This window comes from Erithacus rubecula (assembly GCF_903797595.1).
Source record: "Erithacus rubecula genome assembly, chromosome: 5".
Lineage (NCBI taxonomy): Eukaryota > Metazoa > Chordata > Aves > Passeriformes > Muscicapidae > Erithacus > Erithacus rubecula.
Genome location: NC_136687.1, coordinates 62,952,114 through 62,976,076, shown reverse-complemented (window position 1 = coordinate 62,976,076; position 23,963 = coordinate 62,952,114). Strand labels below are relative to the sequence as shown.

At 37.9% G+C, this 23,963-nt stretch overlaps 1 protein-coding gene across 11 annotated transcripts in view; it reads right to left on the bottom strand.

Moving 5' to 3' along the window:
* Nucleotides 1–1,129: 1,129 nt before the first annotated feature.
* The window catches only part of LOC306802062 (uncharacterized protein), a 116,757-nt gene continuing 93,923 nt past the window's right edge, over nt 1,130–23,963 (bottom strand). For 8 of the 11 annotated variants that reach the window (XM_079305802.1, XM_079305809.1, XM_079305805.1 and 5 more), the window contains 4 exons: nt 19,424–19,550; nt 15,002–15,108; nt 6,064–6,169; nt 1,130–1,200 (listed from right to left, as the gene is read on the bottom strand). In XM_079305802.1, the coding sequence (XP_079161928.1) occupies nt 1,136–1,200; nt 6,064–6,169; nt 15,002–15,108; nt 19,424–19,505 (360 nt within the window). In that variant the 5' untranslated portion in view covers nt 19,506–19,550 and the 3' untranslated portion in view covers nt 1,130–1,135. Of the gene's footprint in view, nt 1,201–6,063; nt 6,170–9,213; nt 9,462–15,001; nt 15,109–16,694; nt 17,244–19,423; nt 19,551–22,073; nt 22,184–23,963 lie in introns of those variants that run through there. The other 3 variants (XM_079305810.1, XR_013774261.1, XR_013774262.1) reach the window with 3 other exon arrangements.

The window sequence follows — 23,963 nt, the reverse complement described above, 5'->3', positions numbered from 1 at the left end:
GATGTCTTTGTTTTAATCCTGCAGTTCCCACTTGTAACATTAAAATACATAAAATCCTCTAATAGTTGTCCATCTTTGTTCATTACTCTTGGAAGTGTTTAGCTAAACAAGAAAAATGCACATTTTTTTACAAGTTCTCATCACATATTTCAGCATGAAATAACAGGCTTGCTTGTGTCTCCTAACAAAATAGGGTTTAACTGTGCTGCAGCTCCTAAACTGTACCTGACTCCCCTCCTGCCCTCCACATCAGTATTGAAATCTCTATTGTTTAACTTCACTTGTTGCTGACTTTCCAATGTGGGTGTTGAACAAATTTAGAATCTCTGGATTTTTTTTTTTTTTTTCCTTTCATCCACTCAGCAGTATTTATTTTGAGCACTTTGATACTGGGGGAATAATACCAGACCCCAGTAAAATCAAATAGAGGTGTTAGGTTCAAGGACACCACTGTTTCCCATGTCCTGTCTATGTTTGCCATGAGGGTAAGTTGCTGAGTGAAGACAGACTCAAATTCCTATTCCAGAAAAAAAAAAAGGTCTTTCTGTTCCCAAACACATTTTTAGCTTATCATGAAAAATGATATGATGATATGAGACTCCTATCCAAGATAATAAAGATGAGCTCCAACTGTGTGGGGTCAACTTGTGAGCCTAAATGAGTAGGGAAGAAAGTGACACTTTTTTTTTCCTCTGTGTGCTATATTCTACATTTATACATATTAATGTTATTCTATCTTAATTGTTCACAAAAAAATTGACTCTGAAGTGGGTGATCACCAGTCAGGAACTGAAACCTTGGAGCCATCACATATACTGTCATTAAAATGACACCAAAAAAGCCACCAAAACTGAAAAAAAATAAAATTCCAAGGAACAGCCTCACTAAGCTAGTACTAAGCTGGTACTGTACATCCAGAGGAAAAAAAATGCAACTTCTTTCACCTCAAATTTTGTTTCAGAAACATGTCAGCAAAAACCTGAAAATCCTTCTAGATTGACCAGTGATTACAGAGGTGCTGATTCTCTTTTCCTTACACAGAATCTTGATTGTTACCCACAGGTGAATATCAGTCACCCTTTAAATAATTGTCACTGTTTAGACTCTTACCTTTTCCTAGAAAAGTTTTCTGGCCCTAAAGACAGGATCCTGGCTGAGTGATCTGACCTGGTTCAACTGCTCTTACCTGCTCCTTTTCCCCTGGAAAGGAAATTAATCAAAAATATTCCACAGGGATGTGAAGACTGATTAAATTTATCTGTGTTTTCTCCTGCCAAAGGAAAAGCACTCCATGCTAACGAGGGCAAAAACTTGCCCAGTTTCAGAGAGAAATGGAAATACTTGACTGATCTTACGAAGCTTTCCAGAATAAAAGTGAAAATCTGTACAAATAAAAGTGAAAACTTTGATATAGTTCTTCACAGTGAGAAGTGGCAGTATTTTCTATTTATGCTTCACTCACTGGAGAGGTTTCAAAACCACCACCCCTATGCTATTTCCAGCTACCACTGAAATCCCTCAACTCTGTAGTGTTCTTGCAAAAGTCTTACCCAATTCTCACAATTTAAAGTGGATCCAAACTGAGGCTTTCTGGTTTTATTCATTACAAAATTTAAGAGTGTGTCCCTGGGTTGGTAAGAGGACAGGACTAAGAATCACTCACAATTATTATCTATTTTACACACCATGGTATCTGAGCACTCAAACAAGATGAGAATCAATTTCTCATTTTCTAAGATTAAGTTTTATGAACTGTGGTCATTTTAAGACCAGCTGATGTCACTAACACACTTAAGATTAAAACTACCAGAAAACTAATTTCTTAGCAAGATAAAATGTATTAGGTGAGAGCTACTCAAGAATACAATAAATAGAAAAATTATTCTCAGCACCAAGAGAATGAAAAGAGAGAGCCTTGGGGAATGAGAAAAACATAGGTGGATGTGTGGCATTTTTTTCTCTCCTTTTCACAGATTTCCCTTTCTACTCTAAGTAATAGAATAAGGCTTCTTGAAATTTCTGGCATAAATGCCTTTGCTGATGCAGAAAGAGAATTGAAACCTACTAACCAAAAACAAACACTAACACAGATACATTTAAAAAAAAAAAAAAAGTTAGAATCCCAAAGAGGTTTGGAACAGCCATGCTTAAAACCTTGATGCTGCTTTGTTCTGTGCTAAATGTTGTCATCCTTGTCCTTTCTTGCTCTGCAGGAGCCTTTATCAGTGCACCTCACCCTGGGCTCTGCTGGCTCTCCCAGCTCCCTCAGCAGATTTGGGACTTACTCAGGGTAATTCAGCAGTGCTGCATTTCCTTAGAGGAATAAAACAAAAGAAAGCCCAGAAAATCCAAAGCAGAAAGAAACAGAACGGAGCCAAGCTAGGAAGGATTTTCCAGGGATATTTTTTTAGTTTCATTACTAAAAGGATTTTAGGTTCAGAGGCACAATCATGATAATTTAGTCTGACTAAATTTTATGGTCTCTTATGCAGCAGCTCCAGTTGGATCTGTAACCCACTGAGTAACCTTGTCACTTCCCCTCTCAACAGCCTCTGCAGGGGTGACAATGCCATCTATCTCCTGTGAGCTCAGATCTCTTGATCTCCAAAAGCTGGATGCCAGCCTTGGGAAAACTTGGCTATTTGCCAAGTAGCATTAAAAAACAGGCCCCATACTGATGCTCCACATGACAAATAGCTGAGCAAACCAAGTGTCATTTTGGGGTAAATCTAGTAAAAGTTTTCTTTTGCTTTTTAAAAATAGAATTATCTCCCTCTTACTGTCAGACCTAAGTCAAAGCTAGCACATTTTAGCCCATGAAGAAACTTCAGGAGTAAAAACCATGCCATTATATTGAAATGGCAACATAATTTTTCAGGGCACTTGATGAGACAGAAAATATTTCCAAAATATTAACACCATGAAATTAATATTAATATTATCCTTACAGGCATGTTGAAAATACTATTCAATTAAAGAGTGCCTGCCTGAGATTCTCACCCCATCTTGTCCTGGCTTCTTTTTTCCATCCTCTGCTGCAATTAAAACTCCATTACCATCTCTAAAGAAAACCTTCTAAAGTAGCACCTTCCTCTTGCCCACCTAATATCCTTCCCTGCTAACCTCAGCAGCTCCTCTATCTAAGCATTATTCTCATTTTCTTCAAGGCCCAGAATCTCACATATGTTGTGTTCAGAAAGGAGTCTGAATCCATGAGTTTTTGTGGGCACTTCAGGGGCACCCTAAAACTACTTTGCATAAAATACTTCCCATGTAAATCAAAGTCCCTGATTCTCTCCAAAATTTTGACAGCAACACTGCAAGAAGCTGAACTGTTATTTTGGAAAAAAACAGCTTTTTTTTTACAAAATGACTGCTTTATAAAACACTACAGGGTTTTTTTGTGGTGATGAGCATTACTGTAGAGTGATGCAGTTAAGAATTAGATCAAGACACTAAAGTTGACTTTAAAATACAATCTTCTAAGTCAGGAAAAGTTAGGGGAAAAAAAAGATATTTTTCTTATTTTACATTAAACTCATAAGTATCAGGAGTATCTTTATAAATACATTATGGCATGGAAGAAATCTATCATTAAGGTATTTGGTAGCTTTTCACTGTACTAAATTAGCTGACCTCAGAAAACATGTTTTGCTCCTTGTGCCTCAGTCCCTACCCCATCTCTCTCTTGCAAAATATTTACAGTAGGATCCTATTCACTTATTACTTCATGAGGACACTGTATATTTATTTTTGCCAGCAGAAATCCCAAAGTATGTCTTTATTTCCTAACAATATTCTTTACAACAGCAGTAAAGAGGAAGGAATACCAGATCAGCAGCGATGAAAAGAGCTGTCAGAAGATATCAATAAACAATATTCCAGGAACCCCTGTACTCTAAACTTCCACTTTGAAGCAGCTGTTTAAAAAAAAAAAAAAAAAGAAAAAAAAAAAAAAGAAATCTCTTTATCTGCTATTTATGTTTTGTTAATAATTTAACAGAGCTGTCAGTGCTGTGGTGGCATCAGGGCCATCACTGCAGCGATACCCTTTGACTCCCTGGGGGAAGCTGTGACCTGCTGGTATCAGGTTGGCTCACTAACTGAGAACACAGAAACAGCTTGTTTCAGATAGCTATTATTGAAATACTAGATTATGAAAATTTATTAATTTCTTCACTCTGCAAATCCTCTCCGAAAGAACACAAAACATATTCAGATAAAAAAATAAATGTTAGAATCGGTGAATGCTACAATCAGTCACTTTAACTCAGCAATAAGACCTGTTTGCAAGCTTTCTTTCCCTACCCAAAAGCCTAAAGACTCAAATGTTTCTGATTTATTTTATTGTAGATTATTTTCAAGCCTCTAATTCAGACGATTCTCAGTCTCTCTAGCTGATTCATTGGCACCTCTTAGCACATTGCATGACAACTGGAAAACATGACAAATTTAAACTGGAGGCCCTTCTGTGAATGAAATCAGGCCCACCAGCACTGCTGCCTGCTCATTGTGATCCTTCTCAAGCCTTGCAGCCCATCTGAAATCTGCAGTCATTTGCAACCCATCCAACTCTGTTCATATTCTCATAATTCCCAACACCTTCTGTGAAGGAGTGAGCCATGATCCCCAAATTATCCCAGTGCTCAAACAGAGCCAGTCAGCTGCTGACAACAACAGGCTGAACACCAAAGGGCATCATTTCATAGCTCTGAAATATGATTAAAAACTTACAAATGATACATAAACCCTGCTGCAAACCAGATTGACAGGCATTCCCCCTTTCCAAAGGATCCAGGCTTTAATCTGGCATGCTAGAAATCCTGACAGGCCAAGTGCAACACTTTGAAATGGTGCTAGAGCTCAAACTCTGTGCACTTAAAATAGTTACAGATATGCACAGAGAGCCAGGGGGAGAGAGATGGCTCATAAAACAGGCTCAAAGTGCTTCATTTTGCTGCCTCAGACAATTCCTTTAATAGAAAGTATTTCTGCTGCAAGAAAGAGGTTTGAAGAAGGCCTTCCATAGTATTTATTACTTTCCCAGTATCACCTCATGAAGAATTGTGACTGGCTATGCCAGTCCCTGGAAGGATGTCTCCTTCCTCACATGTGCCAGTCCTTTCCAGGCCTTTTTACAGCCAGAGTGATTCCTGCTCCCAACTACTTCTGCAGCTCATGGTTTGTGCCATTAAATTAATTTTTTTTAAAAAAAAGGAATTTTTGGAGTTACACCAAGCTTCCCTTCTCTCTGTCCATTTCTTTACCCCAGTGCACTGGAAAAAGCTCCTTGCCACACACTGGCAGCTATAAATAGTATGAACTATAATTTTTTTCTCCCTTTCCCTGTATTTGTTCATGGGATTTAAATGACTGTAAGAAGACAAATGACATATTAGGATATATTCAGCTTTTGGCAAGTTACCTAACAAGTTTTTTTTCAGCAGAGTTTATATCCTGTCAGCTCTTATGCATGATAACTATTGAGTATTCGTGTAATAATATTTATTCACTAAGACCTTTGCTTCATCTTTCAAATTTCCTTCTCTTTTTACCTAAAAAGTACTCCTATGAATTAAATGAAGACACACGAGAAGATGTCTCTCAGTTCCTCTGAAAATACCTGAGTCACAGCACTGAGCAGCAATGGTCTTCTCAGAAACATTGGTACAGCTGAATTATGGCTCTAAACATTGAATCTGATTAATTAGGTGCTTTGTGAACATTTCTAATAAAGGTTGTAAGTAGTCACATCTCTTTTTCACTTGGACCCAATGCAACTATTTTTACCCATCTTGATTTCATTTAAAATTAATTACCTCTAATACTTCTCAAATAAATAAAAAAATAAATAAATAACAATTCTCACTCTAAGATTAATCCATCTTACACAAAATATTTTGCTTTCTCCTGCACCTCACACTCTTTACCTGAGCCTTTGTGACTATATGTAACTCTAACCCAATACAATCCCACCATACCATTTCACTAAATAACCTAATTTTCTGTTCCTCAATAGCCATAGTTTAAACAGTACAATAACAAAACATATTTCATCTTTACCTGGTGTTTTATTCACTTTCATCAAAAGGGTGGAAATTCTGACCTCCAGATCAGTTGTGGAACAGGAGAGAAAGAGAATGGCATCACCAGCTAATACATTCTCCACCTGAGAGAACAAAAATCACCACGAGAAACCCCTGTGCTCAAGCAGCTCCTGTTGGGGCTCTGATGGATAATTATTGTACAGGTGTATCCCAAACCCCCCAGGCTGTACTTGGAACATTTCACACAACTCCTGGCAATGGTTACTTTTCATTTCCCTCTTCACTTGCAAGTAGAACCCTGCCACATGCTCTACACACATGAAATACAGGCATGCCCATGGACTCAGAATTAGTGACAAGGAGAGGATTTAACAGCAGCTCTGCAGTGTGCTCAGAGATTCCAAAAGGAATCCTCAAATCCAAGTGTGCCGTACAAGTCTTTGAATGAATCAATCCAAAAATCTTAATAAGAATATTAAATTTAAAAAATAACAGCAGAAACCACTAATTATTGTCCTGTAGCAATGTGAAATCTTTACTGAAAGGGATGCAGACCCTCCACTCTCCCTGTTGCTGGAGCTTCTAAGCTGGGACAGTGTCTCTGATTGAAAATATTTATCAGCTGCCCAGAATTTATCTGTAAGAGACACTGCTTAACTATAACTCAGAGGTGTCGCTTTCAAAAATCCTCAAGTGGAAAGACAGAAAACCTGGACATCTTCTGAGAAAGAGAAATAACAGTACAGAACAACTGTCCTGCCCCATTTCCCTTCATGGCCATTTGTGAACACCATCCACTGGTTCTCATCACTACTTGTGAAGTGCTTTTAGAGGATTTGTGAAAGGCAAACCTAACAAGAAAGCAAGTATTATGTGGCTTAAATTCTCTATAAAACTGTCCATACCAGCAAAAGGAAATGTTTCCATCTGTATGCTCTTATTTAATTTCTGAATTTCCTTACCTCTGTGATCAGGCGTAATCTCTTTCCCAACTCATTCTGTAATTTCCACTGTTTCCCCTCCAAGCAAATAAATCCTCTCTCCTGAGGCCAAGGCACACTGACAGTTCTAACACTCACCAAAGGGACTCTGAGCCAGGCACTTTTTAGAGGAAATGCAAGGGAAGGTGGCAGGCAGGCTCAATTTGGGTGATGTTTTACACATTCCTGGTCACCTCTCTTCCAATGGTACATAGGAAAGTTTTTCACAAGGCTTTAACTTCCCAAGAGTAAAAACAATAATCCCAGTGGATGTCCTGACTTCTTGCTGATGAAGTCACCTCCCTGAAGAGAGTTTTGCTGATATAATGCAGTGTAATTTATGAACCACTTCAGACACAGTTTGTCCAAATGTCTTTTGAAAACTTGGTCTGGCAAGTATAAGAGCTACATTAGCACTATGCTGCTAAAACTGCCTCGAGGGTTATCAAACCATCCATCTATCTTTCATGGAAACTAGGGTTGGAAAAGAGCTTGTAGGTGCTTAGCTCATATCTCTGCCAACACAAAACTGCTCCATGCTGTGCTCTGAGTGGTCTGTCCAGTTTTTAATCGAGTAAAGAAGCTCCCACCATTTTTCCCAATGGAGAAACTGTTCTCTACCATAAAAGATTTCACTGCAAAGAAACAATTCCTGACACTTAGCCTAAAATATTCCCTTGCTGACATTTTTACATTCATCTCTATTTTATACACACATATATTTATATACACATGCTATACAACAAAAGCCAAACTGCTCCCACTTACATCATATAGCCTTGAAAAGTCAGTCCCATTGCCTTGGTGCAAGGCTGGAAAGAATTTGTTCTTGTGCTTTGTTCTTTGGGATATCTTAGTGGGGGTAACAGCTTGATTTTCATGACACATTAAAAGAATAAACCATATAAACTGTCAGAAAACCTCATGTCAAATGAAAATCTGCAATTCTGCATTAGCTGGACTCTTGTTGAAAGTTATTTTTAAAAGCAAAAGGTGCTGGGGAGTGTGTAGGTAGTAGAATGATGTCATTTACCAGCAAACAGATGCACTCTGCAAATTTTTCTCATTGCAAGAAGTTCATTTCTGTGTAGAGCTGCTGCTTCTTGGATCTCCAAGTCCATTAAAAGGTACCATAAACAAAAGCAGCAACAACCACATTGTAGACAAGTAGATCCCTTGGCTCTTTGCAGTAGTATTTAATCAGGGGATGTTCTGTATTTACACTATCTTAATTTCTGACCAGCCATCTTTAAGGATACAGAACTTCTGCAGCTCCATGGCACATGTGACCCAGGCATTAATAAATCCTACATCACCAGTGGCATAATGGTTTTGCTAATCTTGTTTTCCTAGATACCCCCTAAAATATTCTTTTTAAGAAATGCCTGTTCCTTTCAAAATTCCTTTCAAAGCAGAAACTAGCAAAGCAATTTTTCTTTAAGTTTTAATCTGGATCACTTTGAATATTGGTCAGATTGTTTAATGCAATTTTCTGAAAAATTCTACCATAAGCCATTCTAGAAAGGGGGTGTATGCTTCAGAGTTAATATTTTTACATGTGAAATAAAAGCTGAATTTGAGCCCTAGTAGATATTAAAAACAGGTGATTTTTTCCTGACTTTCACTGGCAAGCCTTTCCAATAGTTTGCTCTTTAGGTTTGCCAAAATTACTTGTGACATTTTATTCATTGGCACAATAACTGTAGGTCATTTTCAATAACCCATGGCTAGCCCCATACAAAGAGATTAAGCAAATTCCCTTATTTCTCATGGAAATGTTAAGGTCAGTGTTAAGGCTGTAGAAAGATGGAAGGGTTAAAATTCCACCACCAGAGCTTCTCCAGCAATTACAAATGGAAAGCAAAATAAATCAATGTTAATTACACCAGTCCCTCAGGAAGGGGGAACAGAAATTTGCACAATGAAAAAACATCTTTTTCTCCTTCTCCTTTTTAAAGTGCATAACTGAAGCACTTTATTATCCTCTTTTAGTCACAGCTCCTGTGAGGAAGGAATGCTGCAGAAACCTCAAAACCAGAACACCTGATATGGTGCCCCTGACCCAGTTTTGGCCATCCCTACCTCCTACATCACTCTGATTTTCAAGAAAAATGCTACTATGGCTGGAGATGTAGGAACAGTGAGAGAATCCCACAAAAGTCTCAAGGGAGATTCAGTGTCCTTGCTCTCTTGATCTCTCACAAATCACTGTTGCAGCTGAGACCAAGACCTTGGCTGAGCCCATCTCCTGATCTGGGTGTCACTAAGGACAAGGAATTTACAATAGATAAGAAATTGGGGTGATTTCTACTGAGAGACATCACCTGGCACTGCAGGGCAGCTCCCAGCTCACCCCAGCTCCACCTTTGGATTTGTTGGTCCATTCATTCAGCCTCCAGGTGACTCCAGTGCAGAACAAGCCACATCAGCAGAGCTGCAAGGATGGAAAGCATTGGATGTGAGGAATTCCTTTTACACAGCTCCATACATCTCCAGATCCCCTAAAGAAAGGCAGGCCAGCAGTCTGACAAAAAACATGCTGCCTGAGCTACTGCATTTTGAGTTTGCAGTGCCATAGAGACTATGAATGCCCAAATCAGCACTTTTTTTCTCTCCCCTGTTTTTTAAACCTAAAATGCTTTCCCTTATGGACCTAGTTTGTCCTTGTGAACCTGCAGAGTGTGGCAGTTCTGCAAAAACAGGCCTTCAACAGTGGCTTTATGAGAGTCTAAGTATGGCTCATTGAATCAAGCCAGAAGTTCCTCTGTTTATTTATTCAACTTTGTTAATGCAAACTAGCCCCCTCAGAGCTTACCTGCAACTGGAGGCTAGGGTTTTTCTTGGTTTTGGTTGTGTTGGATTTCTATTTTTCCTTTTCTGGTTTTAAAAAAACCCAAAAACCTCAGATAAAATTAATCCCTCAGTAATACTGCTGTAATTCAGTGTACAGATGATAGATGCAGTTGCAAACAGAAATTATGATGACATGGTAATTATATTAACAGTTATCTCATTCAAACTAATTTCTCTGAGAATAGAACCTGAAAATTTGAGGAATGAAATCCTGGAGAAAGGTCTCTGTTATTCTTGCAAAACTGAACTGCTTTGCTTGCAGATAAGGGACAAGTTAGCTAAAAAAAAAACTGGTCAGAAATAGCAAAAAAGACAAAACCACAACGATACCTAAATCAGAAACATGGGATAAAATGATATTTTTCTTTGCTCCACAAAGCTTTAGCATGCCTCTTTGGGGGAAAAAAAAAAAAAAACAAAAAAACCCCAAAACATTTTAAAAATAAATGTCTGAGATTGGGCAGACATGTAGGTGTTATCTGTGGGCAGGATTGTCCAGCAAGTCACGCATATTTTGAGATTATTAAAGTAAATCTGAAATGTAACTGTGAAATAACATTATGTACTTCTGCCACTGCTGCTGCATGTGCAATAAACCATAACAGTAGCAGAATTGTTCTCCCAAGTACCATTCCAGGTATATTTGAGGGATAGAGTTTTACCAGTAAATCTGTAAGTCTTCCCTATTCCTCCCTTATCACCTCTATCTGTGAAATTTGATACTGTAGAAGAAACTGGATTATTCAAACAGTACAGAAAATTCAGCTCATAGAATTCAAGTGCATGGTGGTAAGGGTTTGGTTTGTTATCATTTCTCATGCCTTGTAAGAAAACCACCAGGGACATGCTTTGCAATGCAAACTTTTTGAGATTTTTGTGGTAACTGTAACTTTAGGAGACAAATTGCATTTATTGAGGAGGAGGGTCTGAGACAAAATATGAGTCTATTCCCAGGCAACTGAAATTTCCATTCATATTGAAAGATTTTGGCAAGAAATGTCAATGTCTTGCTGAAACCTAAAAGAGCTCTTGCTGCAGATGGAGGAAAAAGCAAATGGCTGATGAATGAGCAGGTTGCAGGAGTAACACTCTTCCAGTAAAGGTGCTTGGCAGGTGTCTGCAATTCTGAGGGGCATCAGGCTGGAGCCGGGATCCAAGTACTGCTTATCCACGTCCCTGGAAAGCACTCTTACTGTAAGACTTTTCATTTTCAGCTGGAAACATTTACACAGCTGGAATATTTGCCCTAGTCTTGCAGGAGAAGCATATTATGGTGGATTCCCCATCCCTGGAAGTGTTCAAGACCAGGCTGGATGGGGCTCTAAGTAACCTGGTCTAGGGGAATGTGCCCCTGCCCATGGGGTTGGAATGAAAGGTCCCTTCCAAGCCAAACTATTCTGTGATTTTGGCATATTATATAAAATATGATAAATGATCATCATGGATTGTTTAAAAGAGCAAAAGATTTCAAGTGGATGGTCTCAAACTGGTCCATAATTCTCATACAGAGGCAACAACATCAGCAACAGTGATAAAAAAGTAAATAAATTTCAAAGTTGTAAGATTGTTACTCATATTTGGAATGGTAAGTATGGGGATCTTCTGTTGTCACTAAATATCATTGTTCTGATTCTGTTCCTACTGGGAGAGATGCTATCACCTAGCACCAATGCTATAATTCAGGGTTAGTTTGAAAGCTTAAGGAAATCCCTAATTCATTTCACACATATGAAAAAGCATTTTGGAAAGAGGCTGCCTAGCTAGTTTTGTCATTTTTACACATCTTCCTTGTAACCTTCTTTTATTATTACTTTATCTTGTGGTTGAAAAAGTTGAGCTTGCTTTTCATCTTCTGCAGCCTAAACATTTCAGGAAGGATGAGTAAAAAGATGTTGATTTTTCACATTGGATGGCTTCAGCTGAACTCCAAATTTAGAACTATGTGCTGGCAAATGCCCCACTCCAATTTCATTTTTTTTAATGAGATACCCAGAGTAAGTGCTTTCTCAGATTATTGCCTCCCAACTTGTATGATTTAATCATGATACATGTCTTTAGTTTGGATTCTATATTTGAATTCTAAACTTGGAAGTTTCACCCTCCAAGTCCTTAGAATATTGACAAGTATGAATTACTCACTGTATCTGTATTTTTCTCTCAAATTGCATGGGGCTGGTGTTCAGATCAACATTTCTAATCATGGTTTTTGTGATCCCAGTAGTTCTCTGAAGAAACTACAGTGACTGAAGGACTGAAGATGGCTGTATCTGCCTTCTCCTCTCTTAGATATCTGACCTTGGATAAATACCTTGGTGCAAAAATGAAGCCTGTTCAGGTGAAAGCACATGGGTGGCAATTCACTTTCACAGCCCGGGATAAAGCCTGTATGTTTTCCACAAAATTTGGTGAGGAATTCCCCAGTATCTTTATCACTCTGCACTTCTAGATGGGGTCTTACACCCTTTAAGGGCTTCAAGGAATGGTGAGAAGAGATCACCCATCACACCTGAGCAGGGCTTTTTCAAGCATCCAAGAGAAGGTCACAGCATGTGTGCAAAGGAATGAGGGAAATGACACCAGAAACTAAGGACAAAAATAATTTTACAGAAATACACCCCTGACAGCAGTGCAAGAAAAGCCATCATCTCCTCCAGGTTCCAATACATCTGAATGCTGAAACCATATTTGTCTTTGGCATCTGGCAATGTCATTTAATACATTCTTATGGCCCTGCATGCAGTTAAGCATGCACTGTATATTATTTTATGATGTTTGGATTGGAATCATACTTTCTGGGTACAAGTATTCATGTTTTTGCAGATTCTTGTGTAAAGCTGGGAGAACCTGTTTCCAATTTTGTGACCGTTTATCGCTAATCCAAAATGACTGCAGCATTACCTACAGACAGGAAGCTGGATGAGGTCTTGTGTGCTTTGGATTCATCATGCTCTTCCCAGGAAACTCTGTTAAACTAGTTTTATGCTTACATGAGAGGAAGACAGAAATTACTAATGGACATGACTGTGCCTAATCTATATATAGTTTTACAAAATAAAGTTAAAACTGAGATGGGTCTTGTAGCAGCTCTTCATCCATATGAGCTCAAATAATCATTTCAGCATTCCATTCAGGATTCTGCTCTTGCTTTCTGCAAGCTCAAACAGCACAAAAGCACCTGTACTCACTAGTCCAGCCAACCTTCAGGAATTTTACTGGTTTTAGTCTCTAGACCTAATGGTTAACTTTTCCTGGAATAACCAAAGACTTGCAGCAAATCAATTCCTCCATATAATTCACACTGTCATCTGGCAAGAGATCGACAGCAGTCATATTGTCAAAGAAAACATATTGTAGAATATTCACTTGTGGAGCAAAAATCAGTATTGATAAGACAACAGATTAAACTGTCCTCCAGAACAACTGGGAACTGCTTAAGAAAGATGTACTTATCATTTATAAACTTCTAAAACTTTGGAGGTTCATTTTGCCCAACAGCTGATTTAGAATTATTCTAATAATTCTTTTGAGAAAAGGATTTCTGCTGATTTATGGCAGTCCAAGATTTTGATGGATAGAAATACCTATCAGATTACTGTCTGATTACCTGTCAGATTTTGATGGATAGAAATACCTGTCAGATTACTCTCCAGATTCTGGAATTTTATGTTTAATCATAATCATACAGTAAAAGTGTGCATAATTTTATCCTGTTAGAAAGTTAATAGTTTCATTGGAACTTTGCTGAAAAGCATTAGAATCCTATTTGCTTGAGAAGGATTTTAACTGATTGGATTGTTTATTATTCTGTTCAAATACTTTGCTCATTATGTCACTCAAGCAAGGTTTTCAAGGAACATATATTGTTGGCCAGTTAGAAAAATTACTCCAAGTTTAACTTCCAATTAATTGAACCTGTAGTTAGTTAGTGGTAAGCTTAAACAATAGCAAGCAAAGGTGCATTTTTATTAGACAGCATTTAATATTAAGGAACATCTGTATGATCCATTCTGCACTGAAGGGAGAAAGATGAAAATATGAACTTAAACAATACTGTACATAACAATAAGAAAACAATAAAAAATATTAGTAAGGCTCTGAATAAAGTCCTTTTTCAGAAACCATTTAAAATTATTTGATACAAAAGTGTCATACATTTTTTAGGTCATTTGTTCTTTTACAAACTTTCCATAAGAACATGAAATTTCAGTCAACCAAGTCCAAATGCCTGCATCTAATTCCTTCCCTCATAACAATTCCATACCTAGATTTTATTCCCTGAGAAAAAGCTGTACCTACACTTGCTCCTTTCTCTTGTGAGAAAGAAGGAAACCCCCTTTAATGAAAGGAACTGCTCTCAGTGCTTCTGAACATGATGGAGATCTCTGAAGACAGTGCTTTCTACTGCTTGCTTAGTCTATAGGATAAAATTTGGCACTTTATTTCTATTGAAAACAACTCATGGTTATTTGACTAACATAATCATAAATTACACCATGCTTTGGTGTTTCTTTGAATAATTTACATTTTTCTACATTACTTTATAAATGTCTTCAGGGGTTTTCTCAATACTTTTATTATTGGATTTTTATGTATTTAGTTACAGTAGATTATGATTTTCCTGGCTAGATTTTTCAAATGTCCAACCATTGAAAAGACTGGAAAAGTAAAAATCAACAAAGAATATATGTCAAAGTACGTTCACAATCGATTTGTAAACCCCTAGAAATAATTACATTTGTATGAAACTAAGAACAAAGCCATGTTTGTCCCTTGCCACTTGAGCTCTAGAGTGTGAAGCCCACCAGAATCCAACAGCTGTGAAGCCACAGGCACCACTCAGTATCCCAAAGGGAAAATACTGAGGCAGCTCTAACAACTCCCTGTATCCTCAGCACAACCTCCCCTCTCCTCAGAAATACTCTGTCACTTGGGCTTAGTATTTTTCAGGCAGGTTCTGGGTGATTTTGTCAAGGAAAACAGATGAGAACCATGTCTACTTGACCACAAGGTACCAACAGGAGTCAAGCATCCTAAAAGGGAAAACTACCATCTATCACCTTCCCCAAAGGAAAAAGTATTTCAGCAAGAAAGGGAAGCACGAAATAAGAATTTCTGAATTACCTTGACAAGCTGGGGAGGCACATGAGGATCCAGAAATCCCAAGGATGGCTGTGCCCAATATATATGTAGCAAGTCATAAAATGCTCTACACTTTCTATCTTTTCTTCCTGCAAAATAAGGGACTTGATTGATGATCATAGTCACATCCAGAGGAAAGGAGGAGAGATAATGCTCAGTTAATGAGAAAATATCACAGTTCAAAATCTACAAACTTATCAAGGATCCAGAAAACTATTCATGGTTGAAATGCAGGAAGAAGCATTAAAAGGTGCCTGTTCCATTTCCAGCTTCCAGAACCTCTTGGTGAGACTTTAAAGAGGTCATGAACTTTGCTGTGTCCTAATACACACAAGATGTTTTTACATTCCAAATTCTTCTCCAGCTTGTTGAGAAATAGGCTCAATCCTTTCTGATAAATATTTCACATGGAGTAATTAAACAGTCATCAGAGAAAAAAAGTGTGTGAAATCATCAGGCACCTTCCTAACTGTCCAGAATTTTAATTTATTACCATTATTATTATTGAAAAGTGTTTCCCTTCAAATAGCACAGATTTTTTAAAACAAAACTATTTGTACATATGTATAAATTTAAACTTTGAGTCTTCCCTGTCCAAAACACAAATTGCATTGCAACCCCAAGATTTTTTACTACTACCTATCTCTCTGTATCTCAAAGCTGAGAGATTCATCTCAGGAATGCAGATTTAAGTCCTGGTTTGGCTCAGAGATAAGAGAACTTGAATCTGTGTCACACAAAGCAGAAGTCATCTATAACCTCAACCAAAGGACACAATGGTCGTGTTCATTATTTTTTCTTAATTGCTATTGTTATCCAGGCACAAAGTAGGAAAAGTTCTACATTGCCATTTTTTTTTACTTTTTTTTCCCCATGTAGGCTGGGAAATCTATTTCCTGTTCAGCTTTAGACACAACTTACTTGCCACCACACCATTTGTCCATCATAGGACTTTCTGTACCTTCAGTTATTCTCTCTCTTTTCCTAAAGCTGCCATCAGGGAATTAGTGGTCCAGGTTCATTTTTGAGCAACTTCCAGGGATAAAATATGTCTGTCAAAGCAAGTGCAGTTCTTCCTGTTAGTTACACTCAACCTGTCAAGGCAGAGCTTGGCCCAAGTACTGCACATCCAGCAGCTCTGAGTTTGTGAACCCTGTTGGCTTCTCATTTCAGGAGACAAACCAGCCTTTCCCACAGCAACTTGCTGTATATTTAAACAAAAAAAAAAAAAAAAAACAACCCAAAAAACAACTCAACCAAACACATGGGTTTCTGAACACACTGAAAATATATAAGACCAATAAGTTCCAGCTGCTTTGCACTCCTTTGGCAGCAGAAAACAGCTGTAAAGTTGGTTTATCTGTGTTTAGCCAAGCCCATGGATACTTTGCATCACTAGAGTATGGAAAAGTCAGGAGTTTACACTGAATCTAGCCAGTAGAAAATATTATACTGCTACTACACAAAGCACAGAGAGATAAGACTCAAAGGTACCTTCAGCCTGCTGTACACTATTATTTTGGACTAAATCTTGTCACAGGTTGCCCAGAAGGAGAGAGGGAATCTTCATTTTGTTCTCCTCAGTTATGTATCTGAAAAATGCTCCACACACATGCTTCTTTAAAGATACTCAAGGCAGCAAATAATCATATTTAAATGTTCCAAAAGTATCAGTTTTTAATGATACTTTGAATGCATTTCGTTATACCACATATTTGAAATATTATGAAAATTGGCAAAGTTGTCCCATTTTAAACAGACAGTATTTTATACAGGGGATATATATTTTAAATACACGTGCAATAAATTTTAAGCAAATGCATTACAAGTATATAGAAAACCTATATTTTTTTCCATGTGCAAGGCAATGATCCCTGTTACAGCCATTTTATTGCTCACTGCAGACAGTTTTGTGAAGCAGACTGCATTCATTTTATTTTTTTTCTCCTAGAAATCTGGAAAATTTTTGCAGATCCCTCACTTGCCATTAGCACGATAACTGAACCCTATTACAGACACGGTGTAGCTGCAATGTAAAAGCTACCTCTTGAGCTCTACTGACAGAGCTGTGTGTTTTAACATCAGCTCTTAAAAGGCTGGAAAGCAAATCAGTCCTACTTGGGTTCATGTCCTTGCTCCTCAGAGATCCATATCTTTATACCCTTGACTTAATCACTGCATCTGAAAGCCTCCACTCACAGCTTCCTCTCAGTACTGGAAATATCTGCATCAGAAGCAGAGGGCCACAGTTAAAATAACCTGGTGACGAAACCAAGGATTACTTGCAAAATCCCCCTAATGTTGGTGGAGTGATTTCATTTCACAACCAATTTGTTGTCACTTCCAAATTTTTGAGTATTTCGAGCTGAGAGAGCCGCACTTGGGGTTTATCACTTGGGATCACAGATCCTTCTTGGCTGTAAAATAGCTTTTGTTTGTTAAGAATGAATTCCCAGCTGAAAGCTAATTTATTCATATGCTACAGTAAAACCAAACAACTGATCTGCCTGGGGTGCAGAGTTCCAAGCCGTTCTATGGCACTCCTCAGGTGCCCAAACTATAAGAAATTAGAAATCAGAAGAAAGACAAATCTGTTCTCCAATCATGCCAACTTTTGATCCTACTTGTAAAGAAAATTATTCTGTTCAGGGGCAAATCTATTTCTGGAACTTTAAAAGATTTTTGATTGTCATCTCATCCTGTTATTGCTATTTTATTTCAACAGCCAGCTATTTTAGTATTTCAGTTTCTACATCATTGCAGACTAGATCTGTCCTCTTTTGACAGATCTGAAATACCAGGGTGTGCAGAACATGCAGTCATTTTACAGCTTTTTCAGATAATAAATTTTACTCTCCACACAAGAAATCTTTTAAATCATATCCAGACACAAGCTTACTTAGGAGGCTCCTGCCTTGAGTCATTAAACAGTATCTTCCCCACTGCTGGGCAAAGAACAATACTCAATTTCCCCCATCAAACCCCATCCTGACCACAGGCAGTAGATGACACCTCAGACTTACTGAGAAATCCTCTCTGAGGCTTCAGGCTCTTTCTAGCTATTTCTGCATCCTGTCTATGTGTACCAACTGGAAATGAAGAAGCCTGAACAGACACAAAAATTTGTGTGGTTTCATTAACAAAGTCACAAAGACAAAAATGTGGCTCTGGAATCACCATCTCAATAGGTGACAAGACTTTTAATTGCTTACATAGTAAAATACTTCATTACTTAATAATTCATGAGTTACACAGTAATCAGCAGCTCTGAGCCACAGCACTTTCCCTCCAGCTCTCAAGAAATGCTGTCTTCTGAGAGAAATGAAAGTTGGTATTCTCCCTTTCTTCCTCTTATTTCAGTGGTGTGGTAAAGGATTTATGAAATTCCTACAGAGGCTTTAGATGTAATGAAAGAAAAAAAGCTATTTAAATGATGGCTACAGTGCACATGATGGTAAACATCCCAGCTTAAACTAATCCAGGTAACAACAGCAAGAGAATGTACAGTATTATGGGTCTGTGATTCCTGCACATAACCACAGCTGGGGAAGGCTTTGCACTCTGGTTTAATGTATATAAAATCATGTGCCATCTCTGCTCCATTGTTATTTCATCATGCTAAGAGTTAAGACAGGGATGCAAGTACATGCCAAATGCCTCTGGTTTTATGCATGGATTTACTCTCATAATTACATGTCACCCTGACTGTGGTGCTGGAAGCCAATGCATCCCAGTGGGTATGAGATTCCTTGGAAACACCTCCCAAAATGGGAAAGTTCTGTAAAGTTAATGTATCTTTGTGTATTTAAATGACAGGTATGATACACAAAACCTTATATTTATATATATTTATAGAGAGGGGGCATGTTTTCAGCTGTAAAGACACACAATCAGTCATCATATAAATTTCAGACATACATGTTAGTCATGATTGGTCACCACCATTGTTAATGAGTAAATCATGTTGCAAAACTTACATTAATCTATATCAGCACTGCATAAATTGTCATAGATCAGTGCTAGGGTCATGTGTGTATCTTTATTTTTCATTTGAAAGTCAAATATCTTTTAGGCTTTTTCTTTTTTTTTTCTTTTTTTTTATTTCTTTTTTTTTGGGTTTTTTTGGGTTTTTTTTTTTTTTTAGAGAGAGAGCAATGGCTTTGCCCAATCCTCTTGGGCAGCTTTACTTAATGGTACATGTTTCATGTTTCCTAAATTTCTCTGAGTACAAGAAGACTGATTTCCACCTTTCCTCAACTACCTCCAGTAGCTGAGCCAAAATGAGCCAGTTGTGGCCACATCTCTGAAGATGCTTCAGTACAACTCTTGTAGAATGAACCATCTTCTTATGCACTAAAAATATACCAGAGCCAAAAATTAGTGTGTTTCTGTGCTTGCACTTACCATCTCCCCAGCTACCCAGGGGCTGCCTCAGAGTCCAAGCTGACAATGAAATTCCAAGAAAGCCATATGGTGGTATTTCCATCCAGCATCAGAAGAATGTCTACCTCTCACACACTGCCAACTGACTCTGAAGAAAATAAGAAAGAATTCAAACTTTTTTTCTAATGGGTGAAGCCAACTCTGACTGTTTTTATCACTACCTGCACTGAAAAATCTCACAAACATCCGGGAGCATAATCCAAGCAATGCTAAGCACGTTGGGAATTCCCTCCTGTATTATTAAACATGCATTCATTTTGGCTTGCTTTTCTGGGAATATTTCTGCAAAGTATTTTTGTGTACATCAATTTTTTTGTGAGGGAGCAGGTGTTCCTCTGAATGCAGCACCTGAACAAATACTTTTGTATCAATGTCTGTAAATATCTAAATTAATTTGAATCAGCAGTGGAACTGCTGCTTTGACCACCCTGTCTGCAAAGCAGGCCTTGTCTTCAAGCAATTTGACCAGAAAAAAATTAAATGAAAAGCCTGTAGGTCAGCCAAAATATCTGGTTTGTGTCTTTCTCTCTTCCTCAGGCAGGAAGGAACCCAGATATTTCTGAGTCTGGTGTCCAGGTACATAGCCAAAACCAAATGCTACCTCTGCTGGAGAAGAAGAAGGAAAAGGTTTTACAAATTCTAAAGAATTCAGAAGGCTTGGTAGTCTCCCCTCTCTTTGTCTTTGGTGTGATACACATTCTTATCCTAAGATAATTTACTTCCCACTAATTTTTCTCAGGTGCTGCCTTATCCAGTTAGCAAACAGATATGACACTGTGCTGCTTAGAGGCTCAAGAAACAACAAACAAGAACCAAAATCCCTCCAACCCCCCCCCCCCCAAGTCTACTCAATTCTGTATTTGCAGAAGTCAGAGTAATAAACTAACATTTTGCTTCAGAATTTTACAAACCATTCCATAACACAAGTCTATTCAAATTATTTACTGTCAAAATTTCAAAGAGTAGGCACTATCATTAGTATTACAGTCAAAAAGGGAAAGAAAGATCCATGAAGATTTTATTTCTTCTCAGGACTTTTTTTGTTTCCCTAGGTAAAAAAGTTGTTCAGAAAAATAAGTTGATTTCCCCTTATTACTGCATAATTTAGGTTTATATACATAAAGTAGCATTAGAAAGTCTATTGGGCATTCACTAAACCAATTCATTTTAGATTTGTTGCAACTATGATCCATAATTCATAACTACTTACATTTTCTTGTTAGTCAGTTAAAAAGCATTTTAATTAGTCTTTAAACCAAAATCAAGTTTTCTTCATCACTTCTCTGTTTTTACTTCTCTCCCTCTTTTCTTGATTTCCCTTTTTTTTAACCTTTAAGTCCTGACCAGAGCTTTTGGAAATTACATTAACAAGTATCTTTCCTAAAAAGCACACGTGATCTATTCAACCCTGCATCTCTACAGCAATTCTATGCCTAAATTGAGATCCAGTTGCAGCTATTCTTCTGAGAGTTTCAGATGGCAGACAGCTCCAAACATGGGCAGGTAGCATTTCAAGTTGAGTGTGAGCTGCCTACAACAGAAATATCTCACATCCAGTCAGGAACTAATCCAGATCGAACTGATGCAACTCTTGAACCTCTTCCCACACACTCAGCCTGCCAATTTCAATAAATTAATAAGAAGATGTAGTTGCCAAAGGACGTTTTGAGACATGAAACAATATAATTCTCTTTTAATCATGCAGTAAAAGGGCACGTGTACTTCAGCATTTTTGTGGTGGATACAGCTGTATCAGTAATAAAACAGAGAAAAACATTGTGTGAGTGCATCTTTCATGCCTATGGGAGCACAAGTGACACAATTCTGTGTACATAACAAATGTGTGCATTCCCTGGGCAACAGACCTAAACAATTCTTTACTCCAGACCCTTTCCTTTGAAAATTACAAAATTGCTTAACCATTCCAGCAAAACCATTGGGTTTGAAGTTCATGATGACCGTTCCACGGCCAGGTTTTCACTAATTGTCAAGATAAAATTCTGGAATTCAATTAATTCTAAGGAACACATGAGCCAAAGGCAGAGGCAAAATACTCCAGCTCTTCAGCACAGATTGATTTTGAAGGTCATGTTTGGGTTGTTTAGCTCAAAGCAGTCCAGAAGGGCCATGCTGCATCCTCACTCATCCTGGGGAGTGCACAAGGTGAGTGTGTTTGAAGGTTGGAAAGAGCAGACTGAAGCTCAAATGGATCAATTAAGATGTTTATAGGAAAAGTCTTTATGACCCTGTGTTCTCTAATAAACTTTTCTATTATAAAAAGGCAATGAAATTATTCAGTTTAATAAATCCTCTGGAGTTTCATATAAAATATAGTATTAAATAATGAGAAGAGAAATATTCTGTTCTTTTTTTTTTTTTAATTTTTGGTGCTAAACAGATGGTTTCATAAAACTACTGGAAGAAATGCATTCAAAATATTATTTGCTTTTTTGAAAAAAATGAAAATGTCTCATCAAAACCACCTTCTACCAGGGGCTCAATGGACAAAAATCCAGAGCCCGTATGGGAAAATGAGCATGGAAAAAGAATGCAGTGTCCTGGCAGGACAGTGTGGAAAAGTGTATCACAAACTCCCCTGTAATAACCTCACCTGGCCTGCAGTTCAGCCAAGAGATCTGGCTGCAACACTTTGAAACCTTCATTTCATCACTAACACTCAGGAGCATCACTGCAGTCATTTCACAGGGTCTGTAGGAAGAAATGAGGGAAGAAAGGCAGGAGCAAAGGTAGACATGGGGAACACAAACAGTAGAGAATGATAAGATCTGTTTTTCCCCAGAAAACTTTTTGGTGTGTCAGCAATATTTTTTAGTGATAAAATTTCCAAAAGGAAAGCAAGAAAAAAAAAATCAAAGAGAGAAATGATAAAACAATGCATTTTCCCATCACTGTGGTACAATGGGCAACATAAAAAGTTTGACTCAGACCAGGATGCTCCAGGATGAAGTCATAAAAAATAAAAGTACTCCAGGGGAGAAACAGCATTATCATGGCTAAAGAACTTAGTGGTTTTATTCCAACATATTTGAAAACAATGTGTTCTCTTACTATTTTTTCATCTTTCAGTTCAGAGGAAAATGCTCAGATGGTAGTTTACCCATCAGTAGCTCCACCTTGGAGCTACAACTACCCAAATCCTATTGGCAGCAAGTAGTTTCCATTATTGTGTTGTTGACCCTTTTCCTTACACTGTTGCTTTCTCATGGCAAAGGTTGGTTCAACAAAGATTAGGAGCTTAGGCTGACTAACTTAGGCTGAGCCATCTAATTCAGGGCAGGATTATCTGTGTGTTTAAATGCCCATCTGTTTCCTGCATGCACACATCCCACCACATATTCTGCAGGCCAGAATATGAAATATTGTGTTATGATGGCTTCAGCCTCTACTTCATCATTTTTTCTACACACACCTGACACACTGGATCTTTTGATGGCAAGAGTTGTCCACAGTCCTCTCTCAAAGGCAATGTTCAAGTTATCCCACCTACATTGGGATAGAGGTGTCAGAATTCTGTGCTGTATTCCTGTCTCATATTCTAATTTAACCAAGGTATTTCCACAGTATCACTATATTTCTCAATTATCTCTAGGACCTATTGAACTGGATACATGCAGAATTCCAGCAAAAGACTATTGAACAACATCACAATCAAAACAGACATTGTTTGGGCCAGATTCTATTTGACTCTACTTCCTGGATGAGCTGCTCACAAAACATCCTTTGAAATCACTGTAGGAATAAAACACACTGCAATCCTTCCATTTAATTCTTTTTTTCTTACAGAAAGAAGCATTTAAGCAAGCCCTGGAGCTCTGCATGCCATTTTCACCACTGATTTACATTCTCTATCACAGGTGGAATGTTGTGGTTGCTCCCTTTTTTGATTAACCCATTTTCTCCTGAACACTAAGGGCAAGTCATCTGCCTGCTATTTCACAGTTTGGGTCATTATTTAATGTTTCCCATTTGCTCCTATGCCTTTTATCTATCTGAAAAAAGATACTTTTCAAGCCACTAGTTTTAGTTGGCTATTTATAGGAGGAGTTTTTTGTTTTGTTTTGCTTCCAGACAAGTATTCAATCAAGCTCCTGCAAAAAGATTCCAAGCATAGAGGTGAGCCCTCTCACACTATTCATCATGCTTGGTCCAGGCACAGCACTTCCACTGGAAGAGATTTTGTACCTAACTTCAGTGACTTCATGAAAACATCCATAACTTCACTGGCAGATTCCTTCTAGGTTGCACTAGGCTGAAATTTTGGGGAAAATACAGAAGAGATCTGCCTTTTACCATCCATCATAGCAATCTATATTTTTTATCCCAGATCTCTATTTCCTAACACACATCCACACATACTTTTGCTTGCAGACCTATTTTAACTTTAGGTTCCAAGACAAAAAGTTGAGAGCCTTCTTTCATTTATACAGCTGAAAGGAACCAGTTTGTTTTCCCAACACAACCTTCTCCACAAGACAGACCA